Raw genomic sequence first — 18,075 nt, forward strand, 5'->3', positions numbered from 1 at the left:
TTGATTTGTTCGATAATGTCCATTATTTATGTCCAAGTAACTACTTTTGTTTGGGCGTTTAGTGCACAAATCCAAACGCTCATGCAGATCCAGCCGAACGTCGGACGAAAAGTTCAAAAAGTTATATTACAGATCGTAGAAACATTTCAAACTAAGTATAGAATCAATCTTTAGGAGGTTTTTATCATAAATCTTCAATTACGTTCCAACCTGGAGAATTTCATTGTCTTTAGAAAAGCCATGGAACGCAGGTCGCTCTCATGTGAAATGCGCGTGACCAGGACCTGGCTCTCTGCCAGACCACTGACTCAAAGAGCTCTCAGCCGGCCCCACATCACAGTAGAAGCATCATTCAAGTTTCTAAAGACGGTTGACATCTAGTAGAAGCCCTAGGAAGTGCAAATTGAACCATATCCCACTGTGTATTCGATAGGGCTGAGTTCAAAAACTACAAACCTCAGATTTCCCACTTCCTGTTTGGATTTTTTCTCAGGTTTTTGCCTGCCATATGAGTTCTGTTATACTCACAGACATTAAATTATTTTAGTAACTTCAGAGTGTTTTCTATCCAAATGTACTAATAATATGCATATATTAGCAACTGGGACTGAGGAGCAGGCCGTTTACTCTGGGCACCTCTGGGCACCTTATTCATCCAAGCTACTCAATACTGCCCCTGCAGCCATAAGAAGTTAAGAAGTCGGAGCTCTTCTCTGTATGCATTAACAAGGATAACACACAGGTCTTTTGTGTTCAAATGATCTCAAGCTTACGGACAATGTCAAATGTGATATAGCAAAGCACCTGAGTGAGTTGGGTGCGCAATTACGCAGGTACTTTCCCGAAACAGATGACACAAACTGCTGGATTCATTATCCCTTTCATGCCCTGCCTCCAGTCCACTTACCGATATACCGAAATTGCAACAACCGGTTCTGTGAACATTTTATTTAATCAGAAGCCACTGCCAGATTTCTGGATTGGGCTGCACTCAGAGTATTCTGCCTTGGCAAATCGCGCTGTTAAGACACGGATGACCTTTGCAACCACGTACCTATGTGAGAATGAATTCTCGGCTCTCACTAGCATGAAAAATAAAAACAGGCACAGACTGCGTGTGGAAAATGATTTAAGACTGAGACTCTCTCCAATACAACCCAATATTGCAGAGTTACAGTATGTGTATCCTTTCAAACACACCCTTCTCATTAACCTGTGTTGAGTTATTCACAATGTTTGATTAACAAATAGGGTTTTATATGTAATATAGTTAAATAAAGAGCAAAATTATTGATTATTATTATATTATTACTTGTGCCCTTGTCCGAGCTCTTTGTAACTTCCCACGAGCCAGGTTGTGACAAACTCACATTCATTCTTATGTTTAATAAATGTATCGTTTACTGTGTGTGTGGCTTACAATGATGGCAAAAAACAACATTTGGGAGTGCGCTGACCCTGGTGCTAGAGGGGGTACGCAGCTGGAGGTTGAATGTTTGAAGGGGTACGGGACTATTAAAAAGTTTGGGAACCACTGGTGTAAATGAACTGAAGGAGACATGTTAAATCATTCTTAAGCCATGAGACAACTGGGACATGAATTCTGTATGTGTGCCATTCAGAGGGTGAATAGGCAAGACAAAAGATTTAAGTGCCTTTGACTGGGGTATGTGCCAGGTGCACCGGTTTATGTCAAGAACTACAATGCTGCTGGGTTTTTCACGCTCAACAGTTTCCCGTGTGTATCAAGAATGGTTCACCCCCAAAAGGACATCACGCCAACTTAACACAGCTGTGTTAAGCATTGGAGTCAACATGGGTCAGTGTCCCTGTGGGCCGCTTTCGACACCTTGTAGGGTCCATGCCCGGACAAATTGAGGCTGTTCAAAGGGGAGGGGGGGTTTAGGGCAAGGGGGGGGTTTAAACATCAACAGCACCATATTTCCTTCAAATGTTTCTCTCGTCTCGAGGCACAATTCTCTCGCCTTCAGACATCCTGTACATTCTGTATCTCTGATTATGAAACAGGTCACTTTTTTTTATTTTGTAGTAATGTGTCCTTTACTTCATACACTGAAGGGTTCAAGTTCAAGTGGAGATCTGAGATACTCAAAATAATCAGGGACTTTCTCCACTAGACCTTGTAACAAAGTGCTCTTTCAAAACCGCACTGGTGTGCGTTTTTTCTCCCAGGGGACAAGAGAGTAAAAATAGAGTGTTCAAGTAGACCAGAGGGGCCTACTCATCCGTCATGGTTTCTTCCCATTAGCATTGTCACAGGAATTTAATTAAGATGATTCCAATCTGACAGCATAGGCCCAAACCATTACTTACCCTCCATGTGACTAGAGAGGGGACTGGAGTGTGTGCACTAGATTGGAGTGGATGGATGGGCAGATGCCCATGTCTGTGTGCCCAGTAAGTCTACTGCACTGGTGGAAATGTAGGAAATTAAAGTGAATTTATGTCATTCATGAAAACATACACTAGGCCTACACACAAATGGTAATGACATCAATGACAAAAAGTGAATGTGTTTTGTTGAATAAATAACTTACTGAATATTTGCATGACATGGGAGTTATTGGAGAATACTTTATTCCATTTAAATGTTAATACATTCTTCAGAAGTTATGTGAGCCCTTTTGACAATATGATGACAGAGTACAGTATACTGTGCATTCGGAAAGTATTCAGACCCCTTCACCTTTTCCAGAAAATGTTTGTTACGTTACAGCCTTATTCTAAAATTAGTTAAACTGTTTCTTTCCCTTATCAATCTACAGTACACACAATACCCCATAATGCAAATTAATGAAAAAATAAGAACTGAAAGTATTCAGACCCTTTACTTTGTTGAAGCACCTTTGGCATTGATTAAAGCCTTGAGTCTTCTTGGGTATAACGCTACAAGCTTGGCACATCTGTATTTGAGGAGTTTCTCCCATTCTTCTCTGCAGATCCTCTCAAGCTCTGTCAGATTGGATGGGGAGCGTCGCTGCACAGCTATTTCAGGTCTCTCCAGAGATGTTAGATCGGGTTTAATCCGGGCTCTGGCTGGGCTTCTCAAGGACATTCAGACTTGTCCCGAAACCATTCCTGCGTTGTCTTGTGCTTAGGGTCGTTGTCCTGTTGGAAGGTGAAACTTCGCCCCAGTCTGAGGTCCTGAGCACTCTGGAGCAGGTTGTCATCAAGGATCTCTCTGTACTTTGCTCCATTCATCTTACCCTTGGTCCTGACTAGTCTCCCAGTCCCTGCAGCTGAAAAACATCCCACAGCATGATGATGCCACCACCACCAGTTCAATCAGACCAGATAATCTTATTTCTCAGTCCTTTGGGTGCCTTTTGGCAAACTCTAAGTGGGCTGTCATGTGCCTTTTTACTGAGGAGTGGCTTCCGTCTGGCCACTCTACCATAAAGGCCTGATTGTTGGAGTACTGCAGATATGGTTGTCTTTCTGGAATGTTCTCCCATTTCCACAGAGGAACTCTGGAGCACTGTCAGAGTGACCATCGGGTTCTTGGTCACATCCCTGACCAAGGCCCTTCTCCCCGATTGGTCAGTTTGGCCGGGCGGCCAGCTCTATGTACAGTCTTGGTGGTTCCAAACTTCTAACATTTAAGAATGATTGAGGCCACTGTGTTCTCGTGCCTTTCAATGCTGCAGAAATGTTTTGGTACCCTTCCCCAGATCTGTGCCTCGACACAATCCTTTCTTGGAGCTCTTCGGACAATTCCTTTGACCTCCTGGCTTGGTGTTTGCTCTGACATGCACTGTCAACTGTGGGACCTTTTATATAGACAGGTGTGTGCCTGTCTAATCAATTGAATTGACCAATTATGGGGTATTGCGTGTAGATTGATGAGGAAAATGTTTTATGTCATCCATTTTAGATTAAGGCTGTAACGTAACATGTGGATAAAAATGTGGATAAAGGGGTCTGAATACTTTCCAAATGTTATGTAGATGCCATTGTTTATGTCAATAGTATACTGGAAGCATTTGGGTGATTTTCAAATATGTATTTGATGGGTGATCAATTGGAATGTAGCATGTCCTTGCTTGTGTTATGCTTTTGGAAGACAAATGAATAACAACTGCTGTTAATGTCCTAATAGGATTTAAAAACCTGTCTATAACTGTGTACAAATACAATAAGTTGTCTCATTTAATATGTACCATTATTGTAGGCACAGGCAGTATAACCAGACTCTGGTAATGTTGTGCAGTGAAGTAGGATAGTTTTGGTTGATTTAACGTGCTCTTCTGCTCATTGGGCCGTTTTTCTCTATCTCATTATGGCAACGATCAACCCTGACGCGCAGACGCATCGATGATGACATGGGACGCACCCATGAGCTGGAGCACTCAGCCATCAAGTGCATGAGGGGTATCCTCTACTGTTACATGCGCCAGTCTGACAAGGTGAGTCCACAAATGAAACGTCAGACCATAGGACCACAGGAAACACTCATTCTTAGTGATCTAAACAAATGGCATTATCCAGTAATGAATATCGATTTTTAGCAAACACAGAAACTGTCAATAATGGGGGGCAAAGTTAAAGATCTCTGTCCTTTTACTGATCTTCTCTGTTCTCGCGCTTCAGCGGTTTACTATCTCACGCTTGGATTGGTTTTATCTTTATGTGGATGGAATAACATAGATGTTTCCAAATGGTTTTCGCCTCAGCAGAACACTTTTGTGTAAAGTATTTGAGCAGATCGTTCAGTCAAAATAGCAGTGTTTATATTGTTTATAGGCCTCTATGAACGCATAATTACAGCTTTAGTACAATCGAACACTTCTTAAATCCCTGTGTTTTTTTTTCTAATGTTCTGGTCTGTTGCCTTTGAAATTGTTTTGTTTCATTTACTCATGACCTTGACGACCTAATTTATGGGAAAGCTTTTCTGTGTCTTAATTATAATGCACCGTTTCTTCAGTTAATTACACAGTGCAGCGCTCATTAACATCTGTCTCTTGCATTCACAGAGAACATGTCATTTTTAATGAACCCAAAATATAGAGGGACCAGGAAGCAAATGTTATCATATAAAAAGAACTACAGAGCCATAAAAGACATTAAAGAGAGGGCATCAAAGTTTATCACAATGTACCAAGGAAACTAAACAGTCTTAACGGATTAGCCACACAACGCATGCTTCTCGAATGTGTTCTGACAGATTTGACTCCGGAACCATTTATTTAATGCTAAGATCACTGACACACAGTGACATTTGACAAGATTCATAAACTGCACCATTGTGAAAATGCACTTTCAATAACAAATGTTAGGGTATTTTGGAATGCAACAGCTGACTGCATTGTTCGTCTTATAGACTACATTACAGTTTCAGCCATTTTCCCAACCAATTAGTAATCCAGTGGGTTGACAAGCTCAGTAGAACAGAACAGTGTAAATCTGGGACTGAGGTATGCCCCTGTTGACCTGACAACTAGACTACAGAGGTGAAAAAAGTAAGTGTGCCGGAAGGGGGTGAATGGTTCGGTCAGTACCAAATGTTGGCACAAAATTATCCGCTCACGTGCTGTATGAAGCAAACTCATCCAGAGTGTGTTACTCGATGTGAATCACTCAAATCTGACCTGGGATGGTTTGAGGAGGAATGTCATATGTGTACGTCTTTTACATGAATTGCTGTTAGAAATATTTACAGATACATTAATGCATACCTGTGCCAATTTGTATGAGTGGTTTGCTCATGTCTTCAAAGCCAGTCATTTGAGGAAAATTCTAGTGTGTGTCCTAGTGATGACGCAGTGGAATATCCTAGTGATCTCTCCATCCCAGTCCTGGTTGCCACCTCACTTGCCTTTTGTGAGGATAGGATAAATAATGGAAAGATTGCCCAGTGAGTAAGATGCATCTTTTATGGACTGACTCCTCTTTTATTTGCCCTTTCTCTCTCTCTTTTCTCTTTCTTTCGCTCTCTTTCTTCACATTCCCTCTATTTCCAGGTGGAACAATTCAAACAGGACCCCAGCCCCTCCAAGTGCCTGCACTCAATATTCAATGTAGACACAGGAGATGAGATTCTGTCCTACAATGACTACCATCACCTACAGGTACACCCTCTCACAAACATGTAGGGCAAAACCCCTATACTGTAGATAACGAATGATGTCCGAACGGATTCCGGGTTTTACGTTTTTAAATACCACCTCCCTGTCTCCCTCTGTCAGATTGATGCCTTGTCCCTGTTCCTGCTCTATTTGGTGGAGATGATCTGCTCCGGCCTCCAGATCATCTACAACACGGATGAGGTACGGCCCACTGGCCTCGTCACATGACCTCTCGCTCAGCACGACTCTTACACAACATGGCTTCTTCATAGTGATTAGACAGGTTGATAATACATTATTGATCCCCAAGGGGAAACCCTGTGTCAGCAGTGAGCAGAAAGAAACACACACAGACAAGACTATAAACAAAGCAAACAAAGAAAGCTCATGTGTGCCAAAGTGCCCTGATGCAGTCAATAGTAATAGTAGAGGCAGCAGTTGAGTAAGCAGTTGTTAAAGGTGCATGCGTCTTTAGAAACGCAACAATTTAAATGTGCTGATTTGATGACTATATAACAGATGTCAAATTCATTACACCTGCCTCTCGACATACACTAACTTATTCGGCACCCTTTTTCATTAGTGAGCAAGTGATTGAGTGGAGGCATGGTGAAACGAACAGCTAAAGTAATAGTAACTAATTTGTTATAGTGGTACTTTAAAGTGGCTGCAGCAGTAGTGCTGTTAATTCTCTGTCTCCTGCTTTTTATAGCCCTTTGGGAGATTTGAAATTCATTAATTCCATCTCTTAATTCACTTGTCTGCTCACTGGGAGCTTTACTTTTGGGCACAGGGGTGAAACTATTGCCTTCAGAAAAAGCTTTTGTTTATCCAGACTTATCTTCAAAAATAGAGTTGTTCTAGAACAGTATGCCGTGAAGCAATTACAGTGCACATGCACTTTGTTTGCAGCAAAGGAAACCCTCACATTATAAAAGTTTTTTTTTCTTCCCAAAGGCAAACAAATTGCCTGTGTAGCTTCAATGGGGCCAGCTCTATTTGCAAAGCAGACCCAATTTGCACGTTTAAACAGTGCTTATTGAGCTGCATAATACAAGTAGAGAGCATGAACATGAAATCAATGAGCATGCATCCTTTTATTAATCTACATCAGAACAAATAAGCAGGAAATAGGACTCTTAATGTGTGTTATTTCTGCACCTTATTTAAATGACAACAAAATAATCTAATTCATCCGATTTTGGCTCTTAGCAGTCGTTCAGTATATTTTCCTGACTGGAATTTCAATTCAATTGCATCTTCATTGCAGTATTAATACAGGTAGATGCTTTGTATGTTTGTGTATGTGTGTTTTGTGTATGCGTCCATTTGTGACCGTAACATTCATTAAGATAATATCAACATACCAGAAAGATCTTCCATTGTTAAGAGAAATGGAAAAATCATGTGCTTCATTATCTAAATATTGAAAGAGCGTGGGTGACTGAGAGGAACAAAATGGGACAGTTTGAGGACATGTGGTGGAGAGTAGGGAAGGCACTGGAGATAGGGGTGAGAACAGGTGGGCCTGAGCAGGTGTGATGTCGTTGATGTTTGTGTGTGTCTGTATCTTGTCTTTTCTAAGTGTATAAAAAAAAAGAAGCCAGAAAGAGCCTTACAATAATCATTCTACTTAATCCCCAAGTAAAATAACCCACAATGTCCCTATTTCAGTGGCTCTATTTCGTTCCCTGTCTTCCCTCCTTGCCTGTCCCATTTTTGTACGCTTTATGGCCTCTCTGTTTCCCTCACTTTAAATTAAAACTGTTGTCAGTCACATCTCCCCTGGTACTTTAAAAACATTTCTTCATGGCCTCGACGTCATCATTTAAATATTTTCTGAGTGTCCTTCTCTCCTGTAGTCTCATTCTGCTGCATAGAGGAGAGTCATTCCTCCTTGATCAAGATGAAATTTAAGGACATGATTTTGACTACCCATGTGACTGGGTGATGTTTGTCTTTTAATTTGCAGCACACAAATGTTAATGACATCAATGGCAAAATGTTAGTGTGTTTTTTCTACTGAATATTTGCAGGAAATGGGAGTTACTGGAGAATAGTTTATTCCATTTAACTTCTGAAGAATGTATTCACATTTGTGACCCCTTCTTTTGACAATATGATGACACAGTACAGTATACAGTGCATTCGGAAAGTTTTCAGACCCCTTGACTTTTTCCACATTTTGTTACGTTACACCAAGGAATACCTAGGATAGATAAAGTAATCCTTCTCACCCCCCCCCCCCTTAAAAGACCTAGATGCACTATTATAAAGTGGCTGTTCCACTGGATGTCATAAGGTGAAAGCACCAATTTGTAAGTCGCTCTGGATAAGAGCGTCTGCTAAATGACTTAAATGTAAATGTAAATCATTATTCAAAAATGTATGAAATATTTTTTTCTCTCATCAATCTACCAACAATACCCCATAATGACAAAGCGAAAACTGTTTTTTTTTATGTTTGTAAATTAATTCAAAATAAAAAACAGAAATATGAGACTCAAAATTGAGCTCAGGTGCATCCTATTTCCATTGATCATCCTTGAGATGTTTCTGCAACTTGATTGAGACCACCTGTGGAAAATTCAATTGATTTGATTTGTAAAGGCACACGCCTAACAATATAGGGTGCCACAGTTGACTGCATGTCAGAGCAAAAATCAAGCCATGAGGTGGAAGGCATTGTCCAGAGAGCTCGGACTGGATTGTGTCGACGCGCAGGTTTGGGGAAGGGTACCAAAAAATCTCTGCAGCATTGAAGGTCCCATAGAACCTGGCCTCTATCATTCTTAAATGGAAGAAGTTTGGAACCACTAAGACCCTTCTTAGAGTTGGCCGCCCGACCAATCGAGGGAGAAGGGCCTTGGTTAGGGATGTGACAAAGAACCCGGTGGTCACTCTGACAGAGCTCCAGAGTTCCTATGTGGAGATGGGAGAACAGACATTACAGTGGGGCAAAAAAGTATTTAGTCAGCCACCAATTGTGAAAGACCCAGCCACGTTTCATCTTCAATGCCCTTGCTGATGGAAGGAGGTTTTCACTCAAAATCTCACGATACATGGCCCGATTCATTCTTTCCTTTACACGGATCAGTCGTCCTGGTCCCTTTGCAGAAAAACAGCCCCAAAGCATGATTTTTCCACCCCTATGCTTCACAGTAGGTATGGTGTTCTTTGGATGCAACTCAGCATTCTTTGTCCTCCAAACACGACGAGTTGAGTTTTTACCAAAAAGTTAGATTTTGGTTTCATCTGACCATATGACATTTTCCCAATCTTCTTCTGGATCATCCAAATGCACTCTACATGTACTGGATTAAGCAGGGGGACACGTCTGGCAGTGCAGGATTTGAGTCCCTGGCGGCGTAGTGTGTTACTGATTGTAGGCTTTGTTACTTTGGTCCCAGCTCTCTGCAGATCATTCACAAGGTCCCCCCGTGTGGTTCTGGGATTTTTGCTCACCGTTCTTGTGATAATTTTGACCCCACGGCGTGAGATCTTGCGTGGAGCCCTAGGTTGAGGGAGATTATCAGTGGTCTTGTATGTCTTCCATTTCCTAATAATTGCTCCCACAGTTGATTTATTCAAACAAGCTGCTTACCTATTGCAGATTCAGTCTTCCCAGCCTGGTGCACTACAATGTTGTTTCTGGTGTCCTTTGACAGCTCTTTGGTCTTGGCCATAGTGGAGTTTGGAGTGTGGCTGTTTGAGGTTGTGGACAGGTGTCTTTTATACTGATAACAAGTTCAAACAGGAGCCTCTTAAAGAAGAAGTTACAGGTCTGTGAGAGCCAGAAATCTTGCTTGTTTGTAGGTGACCAAATACTTATTTTCCACCATAATTTGCAAATGAATTCATTAAAAATCCTACAATGTGATTTTCTGGATATTTTTTTCTCATTTTGTCTGTCATAGTTGAAGTGTACCTATGATGAAAATTACAGGCCTCATCTTTTTAAGTGGGAGAACTTGCACAATTGGTGGCTGACTAAATACTTTTTTGCCCCACTGTATTTCCAAGATGGTGTAGCAGTCAGACGTCTTTGTCTTGTCCCGTCCCATGTGTATATATATATTTTTTTCTTCGCATTCATATTTTTCCTAATCCTCAACTTCAAAATACTCTCCTGCAACCCGCCTCACCCAATGTGGTGTGGATCTGTTTTTTTTCCCCTAAACTATTTCTATTTACCTCTGAAATGGAATACCTCAACTGAAGCTAACTAGCTACCAGCTATCAGTCAGCTAAACCACTGCTAGCGGTCATCCGCTAACCTTTAGCTCGAAAAGCTCTCGCCAGTTCGTACAACGCATTTCAAACCAGAGCATACCGGACCTATTTTTCTCTCCATATCCCCGAATTCCTACCACAAACTCTGAACCTTTTCATCTGGGTCATCACAGCTAGCTAACCTCAACCCTCGTTGACTACTCCTGGCTAACGTTTCTGTCCCAGAGCTAGCACCAACTAGCCTGGGGCTAGCACATGCTAGACCCATCTCCCGGCTCACTCCTGGGCTACAATATCCGGACTCCTTCCACTGCCGGTACGGGGCAGGGAACCCCACCGATCCTCTACGACTAGAATACCGACATAATCTGCCCGAGGATTCCAAGCTTGATGCTCTCAATCTCACACAAACTATCAATGAACCTCCCCAGGTTCAACTCCAAATCCGTAAACACGGGCACCCTCATAGATGTCATCCTAACTAACTCGCCCTCCAAATACACCTCTGCTGTTTTCAATCAAGATCTCAGTGATCACTGCCTCATTGCTTGCATCCGTAATGGGTCTGCGACCAAACGACCACCCCTCATCACTGTCAAACGCTCCCTAAAACACTTCTGCGAGCAGGCCTTTCTAATCGACCTGGCCGGGGTATCCTGGAATGACATTGACCTCATCCCGTCAGTAGATGATGCCTGGCTATTCTTTAAAAGTGCCTTCCTCACCATCTTAAATAAGCATGTCCCATTCAAAAAATGTAGAACTATGAATTGTCCTTGGTTCACTCCAGACCGGTCTGCCCTTGACCAGCACAAAAACATCCTGTGGCGTTCTGCGTTTGTATCGAACAGCCCCCGTAATATGCAACTTTTCAGGGAAGTCAGGAACAAATATACACAGGCAGATAGGAAAGCTAAGGCTAGCTTTTTCAAAGAGAAATCTGCATCCTGTAGTACTAACTCAAAAAAGTTCTGGGACACTGTAAAGTCCATGGAGAATAAGAGCACCTCCTCCCAGCTGCCCACTGCTCTGAGGCTAGGAAACACTGACACCACTGATAAATCCACTATAATTGAGAATTTCAATAAGCATTTCTCTACGGCTGGCCATGCTTTCCACCCACCTGGCTACCCCTACCCCGGTCAACTGCCCGGCACTCTCCACAGCAACTTGCCAAAGCCCACACCATTTCTCCTTTACCCAAATCCAGAGAGCTGATGTTCTGAAAGAGCTGCAAAATCTGGACCCCTACAAATCAGCCGGGCTAGACAATCTGGACCCTCTCTTTCTAAAATGATCTGCCGAAATTGTTGCAACCCCTATTACTAGCCTGTTCAACCTCTTTTTCATATCGTCTGAGATTCCCAAAGATTGGAAAGCTGCCGCGGTCATCCCCCTCTTCAAAGGGGGAGACACTCTAGACCCAAACTGCTACAGACCTATATCTATCCTACCATGCCTTTCTAAGGTCTTCGAAAGCCAAGTTAACAAACAGATTACCGACCATTTCGAATCCCACTGTACCTTCTCCGCTATGCATACTGGTTTCAGAGCTAGTCGTGGGTGCACCTCAGGCACGCTCAAGGTCCTAAACGACATCATAACCGCCATCGATAAGAGACATTACTTTGCAGCCATTTTCATCGACGTGGCCAAGGCTTTCAACTCTGTCAATCACCACATTCTTATCGGCAGACTCGACAGCCTTGGTTTCTCAAATGATTGCCTCGCCTGGTTTACCAACTACTTCTCAGACAGAGTTCAGTGTGTCAAATCGGAGGGCCTGTTGTCCGGACCTCTGGCTGTCTCTATGGGGGTGCCACAGGATTCAATCCTCGGGCCGACTCTCTTCTCTGTATACCTCAATAATGTTGCTCTTGCTGCTTGTGATTCTCTGATACACCTCTACGCAGACGACACCAGTCTGTATACTTCTGGCCCCTCTTTGGACACTGTGTTAACTAACCTCCAGACGAGCTTCAATGCCATACAACTCTCCTTCCGTGGCCTCCAATTGCTCTTAAACGCAAGTAAAACTAAATGCATGCTATTCAACCGATCACTGCCCGCACCTGCTCGCCCGTCCAGCATCACTACTCTGGACGGCTCTGACTTAGAATATGTGGACAACTACAAATAATACCTAGGTGTCTGGTTAGACTGTAAACTCTCCTTCCAGACTCACATTAAGCATCTCCCATCCAAAATTAAATCTAGAATTGGCTTCCTATATCTCAACAAAGCATCCTTCACTCATGCTGCCAAACATGCCCTCGTAAAACTGATCATCCTATCGATCCTCGACTTCGGTGATGCCATCTATAAAGTAGCCTCCAACACTCTACTCAACAAACTGGATGCAGTCTATCACAGTGCCATCCGTTTTGTCACCAAAGCCCTATACACTACCCACCATTGCGACCTGTAAGCTCTCGTTGGTTGGCCCTCGCTTCATACTCGTCGCCAAACCCACTGGCTACAGGTTATCTACAAGTCTCTGCTTGGTAAAGCCCCATCTTATCTCAGCTCACTGGTCACCATAGCAGCACCCACTCGTAGCACGCGCTCCAGCATGTATATCTCACTGGTCACCGCCAAAGCCAATTCCTCCTTTGGTCGTCTTTCCATCCAGTTCTCTGCTGCCAATGACTGGAACAAACTGCAAAAATCTCTGAAGCTGGAGACTCATATCTCCCTCACTCGTTTTAAGCACCAGCTGTCAGAGCAGCTCACAGATCACTGCACCTGTACATAGCCCATCTGTAAACAGCCCATCTATCTACCTACCTTATCCCCATACTGTATTTATTTATTTATCTTGCTCCTTTGCACCCCAGTATCACTACTTGCACATTCATCTTCTGCACATCTACCATTCCAGTGTTTATAATTGCTATATTGTAATTACTTCGCTACCATGACCTATTTATTGCCTTAACTCCCTTATCTTACCTCATTTGCACTCACTGTATATATACTTTTTGTTTTATTTTATTCTACTGTATTATTGACTATGTTTTGTTTATTCCATGTGTAACTCTGTGTTGTTGTATGTGTCGAATTGCTATGCTTTATCTTGGCCAGGTCGCAGTTGCAAATGAGAATTTGTTCTCAACTAGCCTATCTGGTTAAATAAAGGTGAAAAACAAAACATCTCTGCAGTACCACCAATCGGGGGTTTATGGTAGAGTGGCCAGACAGAAGCCACTCTTCAGTAAAAGGCACGTGACAGCCCGCTTGGAGTTTGCCAAAAGACACCTAAAGACTCTCAGACCATGAGGAACAAGAGTCTCTGGTCGGATGAAACCAAGATTGAACTATTTGACCTGAATGTCAAGCGCCACGTCTGGAGGAAACCTGGCACCATCCCTACGGCGAAGCATGGTGGTGGCAGCATCATGCTGTGGGGATGTTTTTCAGCGGCAGGGACTGGGAGACTAGTCAGGATCGAGAGAAAGATGAACGGAGCAAAGTACAGAGAGATCCTTCATGAAAACCTTCTCCAGAGTGTTCAAGACCTCAGACTGGGTCGAAGGTTCACCTTCCAACAAGACAACGACCCTAAGCACACAGCCAAGACAATGCAGTAGTGGCTTTGAGACAAGTCTCTGAATGTCCTTGAGTGGCCCAGCCAGAGCCGGACTTGAATCGAACAATCAAACATTTCTGGAGAGACCTGAAAATAGCTGTGCAGTAACGCTCCCCATCCAACCTGACAGAGCTTGAGAGGGTCTGCAGAGAAGAATGGGAGAACCTTCCCAAATACAAGGTGTGCCAAGCTTGTAGCGTAATCCCCAAGAAGACTTGAGGCTGTAATCTCTGACAAATGTGTTTCAACAAAGTACTGAGTAAAGGGTCTGAATACTTATGTAAATGTGATATTTCTGTTTGTTTTTTTAATACTTTTTCAAAGAATAATATTTTTATTTGCTTTGTCATTATGGGGTATTGATGAGGTTTAAAACAATTTGAATCCATTTTCGAATAAGGCTGTAACGTAACAAAATGGAAAAACTCCAGAGCCTTGACTTACTTTCCAAATGCACTGTAATTCCAGGGAGAAAGCTTTCTATGTTGAGATTGAAAGAAACTCGCTAGAGATTCATGTGACATTGTTGTGTTTTCTACCTCTGCAGGTATCGTTCATCCAGAATCTGGTATTCTGTGTAGAGAGGGCATACAGAGTGCCTGACTTTGGCATGTGGGAGAGAGGGAGCAAGTACAACAATGGAAGCACTGAATTGCACTCCAGGTCTGTTTTTCCTCCTCTAGTGAATACATTGATTTATAAAGATATGAATACACTGCTTGAAACAGTCACCACACACATAAAGTGTTCACCTCTCCACAAAAACAAAGAGAGTATATTTCCATCAGAGTTTTTAGGGTAGTCAAGGCAAAGGGGAAACCGTGCATGTCGATGGCCTATCATTCAAGCAGTAGATCTGCCTCTCCCTCTCTTAAGACCTCAATAATGATTCTGTTTCCTCTGTCCCTTATCTCTGGAAAACACTGTTTTCTCCTAAGGTATGCATGAAAATTGGTTGCAACTTACACCCGTTTTCTATAGATAAATTACAGATGTTGCATTCTATACAGACAATAATTCGGCAACCTAGTTCGTTAGTCAAATTCAGAATGACTGCTTTCTAGTTCAGTTTCCATAATACACATTAATAGGCAAAACAATTGCGGGGGCAGAATCACAACTCACATGCAGTAACTTTCTGAGTTCATTATCTCAATGCAGAGTCATTCACCGAGTTTCAGGCGCATTTACAATGGGGGAAAAAAACTGTTCCATTAACTCAGTGTACCAGATTGCCGATGGAGACGTAGTGCCTGTGTGTGTCACAGAAAGCTGTGATAAATGCCTTCATCTAGAGTTTTAAATCATGACATTCAAGCTCAGCTGAAAGGAAAATGGAAGTCATTATAAAACAATGTTAATGTCATCAAGCCTAGACTGTATTGAGTTTGTGCAAAAATGGCTACGCTTTAGTCCTATCGAGCTCTTGGATTAGCCCGTGGCAGTCTCTTACCAAGTAGAAGATAGCGCAACCAAATTATAGATGTAATTCTGTAGTAATATTTTGCTTTGTTCAACTGCATTATATTTCCAATTTTAAGTCCACTCTATAGTAGGGTTAATCCTGACTGCACTCATTGGGATGTGTCGGCAGAAGCTATCAATATCAATCTGGATTAATTACAACACAGAATGTTATGTTACTGTATATATGTTTCTCCCTTTTGTGAAAATAGTATTACAGTATACTGTGTTGTGCTTTATAGTCTGTAACTTGTCAATTTGGGCTCTGTTTGTGGGATTGAACACCTTTTTTATATGTCTGCATATCGTGCAACTATCTTTGCCACGTCTTCTTCTTCATTTTATAGAGCACTGTTAAGAGGGAAAGGAAAACAAAATGACAGAGAAATTGACTGCTATTTTCTCTGCAACGTCAACTGCACAATGATTTCAGCCCCCCTCCCAGCAACAATTATATATATGAGTCACCTGTTTGTAACTACGTTATAAAAGCATTCAAATGTATACTTGTAGGCGTTTACAGTATAAATGTAAGGCTCATTACAGGTCAAGGGATGTTAGTGTTGGGTGTCATGTGCCTTATACATAAGGGGGTTCATAAAAAGTGTACCCAAACCCCCTTTTATAAAGTAACATATGCATGTTAGGCGTGCATGTGACCTGGAGCTATGGAACAGAACAGAAAATGTGTGTCCTATGGTATTTCAATTATAAATACCATAGACAGTGCTTTCAGGTTTATATTGGGTTTCTAAAACATGTTCTTTCTTTTGCAGTTCTGTGGGGCTGGCCAAAGCTGCTCTCGAGGCTATCAATGGATTCAACCTGTTTGGGAATCAGGTATTTTTGATTCATTCTCCAACTTCATCCATTCTGTCTAGAGTCCCAGACATTGTCCTCGCTTACTCTGAAGATAAGAGTTTAGGATTTGAATGACCGAACTGGGTATTCACCTCTGGTGTAACAGCTTCTGATGCGTTAAGATTGCATTATAGATGGTGTGTAACTGATTTATACTTCAAATCGGGAGTCCCATTACATCACCATCCATCTTCAAGATCTTATAGATGATCATAGCACAGCAGTTCTCAGAGAAGTATTGAAATCACCTGAAGCCAGTGATGTGATGGAAATGTTCTGCGTGTGGAAAGGGAACCAGACACTCTGGGGTTTTATTGAGTGGGCTTGTGTTGTACTCAGTGCTGACTAGCTAGATGCACTAATGGCTTTGATGGATTACTGGTGTTCCCATTTCCTTGATTTCCTTGCTCCTTTCTGGATCAGCCATTTGTAGGATTCATTTGTTTTGGAGTCTAGAGGAAGTAAAGACAGGAATGTGAACATCCGTTATATGGGCTAATGGATTGGAAAACTGAGAAACTTCCACTTAGCATTCTTGTTTATCTCGAAACGGATTTCTTTCTTTTCCGTTTTGTTCGTTCATGCACACAGCACGAAGCATTTCAATCAAATAAAGCACATCAACTTCATCGTGTCCCGTGTAAACCTACCATGAAGGGAGAAAACCTTACCCATAGTGATATACAGTGCCTTCAGAAAGTTGACCCCTTGACTTTTTTCAAAATGTTTGCTGTGTTGCAACCTGATTTGAAAAGTGATTAAATGTATATTTGGTGTGTCACTGGCCTACACACAATACCCCATAATGTCAAATTGGAATGATGTTTTTACATTTTTGTACAAATTATTTAAAAATTAAAAGCTGAAATGTCTGGTGTATATAAGTATTTAACCCCTTTGTTATGGCATGCTTACATGGGTTCAAGACTAAAAATGTAAGTTGAAAAATGTAATAATTGTGTGTAACATGATTTTTGAATGATACCTGTACCTCATCTCTGTACCCCACACATACAATTATCTGTAAGGTTCCTGAGTTGAGCTGTGAATTTCAAACACATATTCAACCACAATGACCAGGGAGGCTTTACAAAGGGTACCTATTGAGAAAGCAGACATTAAATATCCCTTTGAGTGTGGTTGAGTTATTAATTACACTTTGGATGGTGTGTCGACATACCCAGTGTAGTGGAAATTTCCTGTTTTTACCAAATCATGAGACCAAACCACCACACAAGTCAGAGTTATCATAAAGTCAATCTTTAATTATTATGAGCTCCATCACAACCCTGTGACTCTCAGATCAATTCAGTGTCTATAAATGAATTATCTGAGAGTGCTTACACATTGCAACTGAGATCCTTATAGCAAAGACACACATAGACAGACACCATTGGCTATAAATTATCATTCAGCTTTGTCTCCTAAACTATGTTCTTATCTTGCTCTTGGTACCACTCAGGACCATAAAACAAAACCTCATCAACAGGCATATATCAAATACACCCCTCCTGGACAAGATCACAGAGACACAGTGACTGGCACACAGACATTGTGGAGCCAAGAGATAATTTGTTCCCCCTCAATCATTCCTTCACATGGTTTAAAAGATATGTTTACATATGAAGACAAGCTTGACCTCTCCCCTCTCTGCGGCCCAAGTAACTGACCCCAGGACAGAGAAAGGATAACTGCAAATGGCCACCACTATAGTACAACAAGATACATTCTAAATGAGAAGTAACTCACAAGCATATAATGAAAATAAAACATCTTATCTATGTTACCCAGCTATTCTGATTAATCCCCAACACCAGTCACTACAAAGATAAAGGTGTC

The 18,075-nt window shown here is 41.9% G+C and overlaps 1 protein-coding gene across 3 annotated transcripts in view; it reads left to right on the forward strand.

The window, feature by feature from the left end:
• LOC115112130 (phosphorylase b kinase regulatory subunit beta-like) overlaps positions 1 to 18,075 on the forward strand; it is an 82,193-nt gene that overhangs the window by 12,337 nt on the left and 51,781 nt on the right. For all 3 annotated transcript variants that reach the window (XM_029638952.2, XM_029638951.2, XM_029638953.2), the window contains 5 exons: positions 4,328 to 4,427; positions 5,985 to 6,092; positions 6,210 to 6,290; positions 14,459 to 14,574; positions 16,152 to 16,215. In XM_029638952.2, coding sequence (XP_029494812.1) covers positions 4,328 to 4,427; positions 5,985 to 6,092; positions 6,210 to 6,290; positions 14,459 to 14,574; positions 16,152 to 16,215 — 469 coding nt within the window. The remainder of the gene's footprint in view (positions 1 to 4,327; positions 4,428 to 5,984; positions 6,093 to 6,209; positions 6,291 to 14,458; positions 14,575 to 16,151; positions 16,216 to 18,075) is intronic.

This window comes from Oncorhynchus nerka, linkage group LG27, assembly GCF_034236695.1.
Source record: "Oncorhynchus nerka isolate Pitt River linkage group LG27, Oner_Uvic_2.0, whole genome shotgun sequence".
Lineage (NCBI taxonomy): Eukaryota > Metazoa > Chordata > Actinopteri > Salmoniformes > Salmonidae > Oncorhynchus > Oncorhynchus nerka.